This window comes from Haliotis asinina, chromosome 3 (assembly GCF_037392515.1).
Source record: "Haliotis asinina isolate JCU_RB_2024 chromosome 3, JCU_Hal_asi_v2, whole genome shotgun sequence".
Taxonomy (NCBI): Eukaryota; Metazoa; Mollusca; class Gastropoda; order Lepetellida; family Haliotidae; genus Haliotis; species Haliotis asinina.
This window is the reverse complement of record NC_090282.1, coordinates 72,430,878-72,440,360: the sequence shown is the minus strand read 5'-3', so window position 1 is coordinate 72,440,360 and position 9,483 is coordinate 72,430,878. Positions and strand designations below refer to the sequence as shown.

Sequence of the window (9,483 nt, the reverse complement as noted above, 5' to 3'; positions counted from 1 at the left end):
GTTGCTAAAAAGGTTTCCATCAATTTCACCCGCGACATATATACCTTAGTCATTCGTACCTCGTGGGTTATTCCCTAAACAATGAGTTCAATAGCTCAGTCCACAGCAACCTGTGTTAAAGTTGACACATGAGAGTACTGATCACATTTTCAAAAGCTGCAAATCAAAAGGAAGCGAACACATTTCTCATAACGAAACCAATTCACTGGTGGTTTGTGATTGGGTGAAATGCCTGATGTCAAATGTCAGTCGTTTGATAACAGTGGAATAGAGTATATCAGGCAATATGTAGATAACTAGTTTGAGGTACGATTCCCATGTTCTAGGCATGGTGACATACTATCAGTCACGGTAGAATTAAAATCAAGAGCGTATGTCCATGAAGGAAAACAAGGAAGCAGTTAAGACGACAATATACAAATATACCCCAACCCGCTAACCCTGTTCTCTCTCTATGACCCCTTTCATACCCGAAGACACTGTAAGTGCTCCCTCCCTCTCAGCTGCTGATTTATTGATCCTTTCTGGGAAAATACAGTAAGCTGTTAGCAAAGCCTTTTCACAACAGCTACTAATGCATGTAATACAAACTAAACCATTTGTCCCACGAAGCAATTAGTGACGTCAACATGAATATGTTCTTATTGAAGATACTTCACAACCCACGTCATATATAGAGGCACACATACGTGGGTCACAAGGCTGAATAGTCGGCAGATATATCTCCTCTTTAGAAACGAGACGTGCACAGGAAAACCATCTTGATCGCCATCTTGACGAACGGATCTACTCTGGCAATGGGAAGTAACAAACCTTTACACGAGATGGTGACTGTACAGGGATTACCTCAAATATGTGACGCCAATTCCAATATCACTAGACGGGTAATCTGGTTCCTCATCTTTTGTGGTGGACTTGGTTTCACCACTTTCAACATCTACAAGCAGATGGCACTTTATTTATCTATCCCTGTCAACGTGAGAGTGGATCAAATCCTTGACAACACCCTTTCCTTCCCAGCGATAACAATATGTAATAACAATCCCATGAGGGGTTCATTCACGAACTTGTTTGGATGGAGCGATGTGTTCCAAGTGGCGTATCCATATACTGATTTTGATGAACAGTTACCAAACGTCAGCGTAAGTCAGTTGGACATCTCAGACTTTTATCTCGGCACACAAATATTTGTGAACAGCACTTATGGACACCTCATGGAAAACACTATTATTAAGGTAGGTATCTACGAACATTTGTTTAATAATTATAAAGAAACTGTCCTTTCTATTGCACCATGTATATAATGACAGAAATGTGCGTCACACAATCCCCACAAAATGAAACTACATCCTCAAATGCAAAAAAGGCCTGTTTGCAAAGTTGAGATCTCTCATTTATCAGATACTATTACTGACTGTGCTGTACATAAAAGTTTCATGAATAGTGCGATCGCTTTAGTATGCTCTGTTCGATCTAGCTACAATAACTGCAAGTCCCACTGATAAATGATGATTTTGTTCATAACTTCATTAAGAAAACAGACATTTCTACGTCGCTTGGTTATGATAGATGCATCCCTAAGACAAGATAAAAACCAAAGTGATTTAGTTAGTATTTAACGTAACATCGGCAATATCTCAGCCATATCGTGATGAAAACAATTTATATCATAAAAATTGAAAAGAGTAAAATCTGTCGACGATAGACAGTAGAATACTGGAGTATCACAGATATGAATATAAAAATAGCATGGAAAACTAAAACACTTAGTTAACGGAAACAATACAACATAAGACACGGGCAATAGATCCCCAACAACTGTCGGTAGATCACAATACTAGGAACCATGGGGACTTACATTACTTTTGCATGGACCCTAGCTGGATTTACACGGTACCTTCAGCCGCTGGAGATGATAGGAAGATTCAGCCGAAATTTAAAATAACTAAAATACTACGATTAAACTGTATGGTTGAACGAACTTGACTTTGAAAGGTGTTTTACTTACATACCCTTTCAGGAGGACAAAAGTTTTACCCGACTTCAATCCCCTTTGAAGATACATATAGCTAACAATTTAAGTTGATAATCTGAACTACCAGTTATAATACTTTATGTACCGACAATAGTTATTGTTTATGCAAGAAGCTGAAGTGACTTCCCGGGCATTGGGGAGGAACACTCATTGGTTCCTGTTCTGCTACAGTAGTACTTGTCTTATCAATACGACATTAAAGCCGCTATTAGTTTAAGCCTGTATCAATCATGGACATTACTGTTTAATACGGTTGCCAGTCAAAGGAACGAAAAGGGTTTTTGTCGATGCCTTCTGAGAGAGCTAATCTTTGGTACATTTTTGTGCAGACGTTTTGTACTTCTTCAGTCGTATGTCAAAATGGTGGCATGTTTCACCTATGGAGCCACAATCACATTATGGCTTGTATATATATCCCTGGGCCTACTTGGGGTTCTAGTTGAGGAAACTCGTCCATCGGCTTTCAGGGTGGTTTTCAGGCTCTTGGACTGGTACGTCAATGAAGGTAGTTTTCTATATAAGACGGTTGATGTGGTGACTGGTCATGGTAAGGTAATGTATATATGTTGATTCTGATAAAAGAAGGTTCAGGTTTAGGATGATGTTCATCTTGTTGCTTGAGTGTTGAGTCATAGTTGTTTCTACTAGATGTTTGAGTTAGCCACCGAGGTTGACAGATGTTGCCCTGAGGTGGTCTATTTCAGCTGGAAAATGGGGAGGGTCACGGTGGATTTGGCTTGTCTAGTCAATGTTGCTACCAGCGTTCAAAATAACCGCCGGTCCGGGTGCCCAGCGCCGCTTGTAATTGTATCGGAGCGGCAGTTTGAAATATTTGCGGAACCTTATTACCTTCAGTAAATCATCTGTCACTTTTTCAAGTGAAATGTTTCCCAATTTGTCCTTTATACAAGTTCGGGAATCATCCACGATCTATCATGTTACGATAACTTACAGTTTCACTTCTTGGTATTTCAACGCTTTGGCGTTGGAATGCCAACACCAGTCTAACAAATATTAACTCCTCTGTGTGCCATAGACCTCCCTTGATTTTATAGAAACATCGTGAAACAATGTGGTCTGATTTTTTGGTTTTATTTTTGTTTTGTTTGACTTACATTTCTTCCTGCAGATTTCATTCAGGGCCTGTAGACTTTGAAGCCTGCATGTAGCAGCAGGCCCTGATGGAAGGCTGGTAAATTAAACTACTGAAAACACTGGTTGCTGCTATAGCTGATTTGATCTGAGAATGATGTTTGGAGAGCTTGTGGATGTATTGATCTGTGTGGGTGGGTTTCCGATAGACGGAAGGGGTGGTCTTGTCGAGAGAGAGATGTAAAGGGACACATCAAGGGAAAGGTTTTTCTGATCTTCAATCTCCTTGGTCAATTGGATCCAAGGGTATTTTTGGTTGAGGTGGTAGAATAGACTAGTGAGGTCATAGTCAGAATCGCAGATATTAAATAGACAATGTATGTAAATAAGCCAATCAAGCTGTTAGGTATGGTTAGATAAGCGAAAGTTGTGAAGAATTGTGTGTCTTCTGGTACTAAAATCAATAAATGCAACAACACAAACGAATTCTTCAACCTCGACTAAGAACAGCAATTTGTACAGATGATACAGTCATATTAACAGAAAGAATAATGAACCATCATATTCCTTTTCAGTGTGACTGGGAGTCAGCGCCATGTGGTCAAGACGACTTTATCTACCTGGATACAGATATGGGGAAATGCTTCACATATAACGGTAAGTTCTATGGCCATGGGTGCATCCAAATCCTCCAACTCAGCAGACAGTGTTACCGCTCGTACCAGGATAATAGCATTCTATCTGTCCAGGTTTGAATCGGATGCTACAGAATGTTCCATTTCTGGTCGTCGTGCCGTTCAGTGGATCCAGGAATGGAAGCTTAGTAAGTAACAAAGTAAGATTAATGAATAGCAAAAGCTTCAACAATTATTCAGCAATTCATTGTAAGAACCATACAATTAAATTTAGGTTTATTTTACAAATACCTTTGAAAGAGATGAGTAGGATTTCAGCTTGAGAAGACATTCAAGCTTTCAACTAACCTGGTTTTTACTTCTACAAAGGCACATACACGTTTTCTACTACAGTCAATGGGTCTCTGCTTGCTCGTAATTCCGGACGTGCATATGGTCTGCGCCTCTTGCTTAATGTACAGGAAGAGGAATATACTCGGAGTCATGATGGATACCTTGGAACAGGGTTTATGGTGAGTGTCAATGAAAGGTATCTAAATTGTGAATGATGATTGTAAATTACCTGATACACCTTGTCACTTATTGCCATCCACACCCATCAAGTCCATCCCCTTAAACAATTAATAATTTCTGTTTGTTTCTCGATTGATGTTTAACGTTACATTCACTACATGGTTGTTTGAACCGCCACTGCCACTAGTACACATGACCTGATTAACATAAAAACTGGGATCCATTCCGACCCTGTTGACACACACACCACCCAGCATGTCCATCACCTTAAACAATGACAGTGATTCGTGGTTGATGGTTCCCACCATCTACTAATGGACATACGACCATGAAGATATCAGACATGTTGGATCAGGCACTGGCTGCAGCACATTGATGGGTCTGTGGAATGTTGCTCAGGAGAACATATGTAAATCTGCTAACAGTTTCATCAGATTCCCGCCCCGTAAAGGTCCTGGGTAGAATAGTCCTTCAGCAATCCATGCATGTCGTAAGAGACGACTAACGGGATCGGTTGGTTGACACATGTCATCGATTTCCAATTGCGCAGATCGAGGCTTATGTTGTTGATCACTCACTCATGAGATTCCCAGAGGCAGGTTATATGTATGCAGGCAATATCAAAACAGGAAAAATGATGCCGCAACTGCCATTATTGACAACATATATGCTCTGTCGTGATATCATTTATCACATGTAGTATTTCCATGTTTGATCCTGTATTTCTTGTGGTAATATCTATGCATTATGACCGGAAGGTGGCTGTTCACGCTCCGGAGGTGATCCCAATCATGTCAGAGATGGGAATGGCGGTAGCCCCTGGCTCACAGCACTTCGTAGGTATAGGTGTAAAGGTGAGTTTTATGCTCTGTTAATAACAGAAATAAAGAAAGATAAAAATAGTTATTTATCAGTAGTAAATGTGTACTTCGGGTATATTTTGTACGTTATGCTCATTAATTGCTGCCACCGTTATTTTGTCTATGAATGACAAATAAAAGTTAGAACAAGGAGAACTTTCTACAAAAACTATAGATGTTATGCTGTTTTTTGCTTATGATACCATGTGCAAATGTTACAGTGGAGATTACCGGCCAGTAAAGAACACACTTCGATATTTTTTCTTATTGATTCAAAAATATAATATTGTATTTTTGTAGTTTGGTTCCTAGATAACATTAGCGGAGATCAATGTTGATTTTTATCTCCATGTTCAAAGACAATGAATGTGTTTTTCTCCTTAGTGAACACATTAAACGAGGCAGAAAACTAAGCCATATTGTCAATGTTACCAACATACTAACTGTACCAGTGAGTGTACCAGTTTGAAATAGAAAAACAGGAGAGTGAATGAGTGAGTTTAGTTTTACGCCGCACTCAGCAATATTCCAGATATAATCGGTTCTGGGCCAGACAATCCAGTGATCAACAGCGTCAGCATTGATCTGGGTAAATGGGAGCCGAGGACATGTCAGTCAAACCAGGAGCCTGGCCACCCGATCCTTTTACGCTCCTCTTACGTCAAGCGTGGGTTACTGAAGGTCAATATTCTAACCCGTACCTTCACGTATTATCAATCACTGGTTTTGGTTACACAATCGAGGCAGCAGTGATCCTGTCAGTGTTTGCTATCTGTTGCGCTGGACAACACTCACAACTGCCACAATAAGACACATAAATGCCGGTAGCCCAAACGTTAGATTGTCCTCTTTGCATGCTAAGACTCGAAATACAGCGAATGAACGAAGAAAACGATGAAGGGTTCTTTTGTGAGCATAACAATTTTCGATCCATCTTGACAGACAGACAATGGTTCCAAACATAAAATTAGACGATGTATCCAGTGGAGTGGTTTATACGTGAGCCATGATACTGCCAGAATTAAGTCAGAATAATGTCAGGATTAATTTGCAGGCAGTAAGTAAATGGTGCCAAGTTTAGGCTATTTTTACACATCCCTTGAAATCATTCCGAGGCAATCACGTTCTGTCCTTTCAGCTGTTTTCTTTGTTTCGGGACCACTCATGTCAGCTGATCAAGAAAAATCACTAAATGTGGAGATACTGACACATTAACACGTCAATGCAAAACGAAATCCTTGGAATTGGCTGGGGAAATTATAGGAATGGATCACTAAAAATACGTGATGACACCACGTGTTTGTCCAAAGGGGAAGCATGTCCTGTCCTAGCGATAGCACCCACTATTCATGACGTTTGCCTAAACATGGAAGTATTTTTAATATTTTAATATTTTAGGTTTGGAACACACTTGGTGTCAGTTTGAATGTTTTGAGCTAACGATCACTTTGTCATTGAGTGAGAGACGTCACTTGGTAAGGTTTTGTGAAAACTATTGTCTACTGTTTTAACCATAAAAAGTAAGAGAGGGTGAAATTCACTGTTTCTAGCATCAGCATATGAGGAAGTCATTAACCATTTCCACAGGTTAACAGTTAAGTTAAGGGTTTACAAATATTTAAAACTTTTACAACTATTTTAAAACACATGGAAATACGTTTGGGGATAAGAGTACATTTGAACACATGACCTTTGCAGCAGGCACTCCTAATGAAAAGGACTGTAGAGGAAATTTAGTGGCGATGTGGAACTGGTAAAAACCCACTGCACACTCATTTTTTAAACAGAAATTTGTAAGATAAATTTCATTTTAAGAATCACAATGAATAGCCGATATTAGAACATGAACCTAGTAATGATGTTGTTTCTGCATTGTAACAGGAGGTAACAGCACAGGAAGGTGTATCTGGTTGTGGCAAGAAACCTCTGAAGTATATCACGAGAAACTATTCCCGAGAGGCATGTAAAATGGAGTGTGAGATGGCTTTCATCATCAGCATGTGCAAATGCAAGGACTATACAAATCCAAGTGACGATTTTGAACTTTGCAACCCCGAACAGTTCCAGGGATGCTATATCCCAGAGAAAGCTAAATATCTGCAGTCAGACACTGGCTGTGAAGCTGGGTGCCCTGAGCCATGCAGCTACACCAGGTTCACCACCCAACACTCCAGCGCCCCACTGACCAGGAACTACATTACTGCGTACACCAAGGCCAAGGGTAAGACTGAAGAGTACTGGAGGAGGAATCTCGTCATTCTGGAGATGTACATGAGCTCTATGACCTACGAACACATTGAGAAACAGCTGGAATATGAGATCCTGGACCTGTTTTGTGACATCGGTGGAGCACTGGGGCTATTGCTTGGTGCCAGCCTGCTGACAGTGTTAGAAGTATTTGACTTGTTATGCATCACTGTCTTCTCTGTAATGTTTGAAAAGAACAAAGTTCATAAGATTGACAAAGGAGACAGTCCCAAATGAACCAGTGTAATGTAAATTCACAATAACATGCACCTGACAAAGTCATTTAGAATACCAAGTGTTCTGAAAAGATCTTCCTACACAACAAAAGGACTTACACTCCTTGCAGCACATGACTCACGCGTCCCTGACAAAACTTCAGATATTGCTGACATAACTATGTCACTGTATTCTTTGTTCTGTATCCACTATGGTGTTTACAGTATTATTAAATAGGTACCGGACAACCATCATTTACACCTGGCGTAATGGGACAAAGTTGACTACACAACTGCCATAATATTTTACAGCGCTCTCTTGGAAAACAGGCACCTGGGGAAAAATATTTTACCGGGGTCAAGCACCGTGTGAAAACAGCTACTTGTTGACTGATCAATATCATCTACTCCCGTGAACCGAAGAATTCTTTAAACAGATTTATACATGGACGTGTAAAAATATTGTATTTCTATGCGTATTTGTCCAGAGACTGTTATCAAGAATGTTTAACAAAGTCATTGTCATTTAAACTACCTGAGATGGATAGGTAAACAAGTGTTTATTGAAGTGATCGTGGTTATACAGAGGTAACCGAAGCTTTTGTCTGATCAGTCATCAAACGAGTATTTCATTGTTGTATTCTGTGAATAGCGTATGGCGCCATTGCTATGTTAAAAGTGTAAACTGTTATTACTTGACACAACAATCATAAGTTCACTTTACCAATGACAGCAATAGTAAAAGTTCATAATTCAAAACAGTCGCAAAGTGGTAAAAATATCTATCAGCACGTCTAATGGTGATTTCTTTGGTAATATTTTCTGTGACACTCTGGGTTGATAAACGTAATGACCGTTTTCAGAAGATGCATGTTGTACTGGCACACTGGATATACAGAGTAGCCGAAGCCTCTTTCTGATAGATTGTATCTTATCCCTGAAAATAATTCTGACTAGTCATCAGACGAATACTTTGATTGTTGTATTCTGTGACTAGCGTATAGCGCCATTGCTATATTGAAATTGTAAACTGTTATTACTTGACAGAACAATCACGGGTTCACAGCAAGAGTAAAAGTTCCTTATACAATACAGTCGCAAAGTGGTAAATAAATGCTGATTTCTTTGCTTGTGTTTTCTGTGACACACTAGATTTGACAAACGTAATGGCCGTTTTCAGAAGTTGCATGTTTTACTGGCACGACAAATTAATGTTTTCGTTATGAAGAGAAATAACAGATCCCACGGTTCTCTTTGTTTGTTTTCAAATGCTGAATAAAATCAGCTATAACTACTGGGACAAGGATCATGTGTTCTACACTTACAATGAGGCAAATAATATTCCCCAAACTGATTAGTATTCAGCACTTGTATCAACCCTATAACCCTGCTTATAGTTTCCAAATAACCCGAGTTTCATCTTTCTTAATAGTTGAAGAGGTTTATTTGCATTCAAAGCCTCAAAAATACAAAAGTCCATATACGTAATTCCCTTTATTTTGCAAATTAGGCAGGTAGTTTTCGTTTCCAACCGATTGCAAGTCTGTTCAAACATTCTAAATTTAAAGTGTTCGTGAGTGGGATAAGTATAAAAATGACTTAGTAACAACAGTTTTCTACTTAATCACAGTATGCACACCAATAAAAGTGAAATTCATCTTGAATAACATAATAATTACAGTTTGTATACTTCAATAATTCAGTATTTACATTTTTATGGCTCATGCATCGATATTTATACAGAATACGTAGTTGGTTTCTATTCGGAGTATGTACAACTCTGGTTCAAGAACAGTCTTGTGAAAACAATAACTATGCAGAAATGGTGATGAGTTTGATTGACATCACCATGTTTGATACTGAATATCTTTATTTCTCAATTTAAA

The 9,483-nt window shown here is 39.1% G+C and overlaps 1 protein-coding gene across 1 annotated transcript; it reads left to right on the top strand.

Moving 5' to 3' along the window:
• The first annotated feature begins 797 nt into the window (after window positions 1–797).
• LOC137279018 (acid-sensing ion channel 1A-like) lies at window positions 798–7,619 on the top strand. Its single transcript, XM_067811503.1, has 5 exons — window positions 798–1,235; window positions 3,703–3,784; window positions 4,156–4,274; window positions 5,034–5,129; window positions 7,017–7,619. Exons 1-5 carry the CDS (start codon window positions 798–800, stop codon window positions 7,617–7,619), a joined length of 1,338 nt encoding a protein of 445 aa, XP_067667604.1.
• The last annotated feature ends 1,864 nt before the right edge of the window (window positions 7,620–9,483 follow it).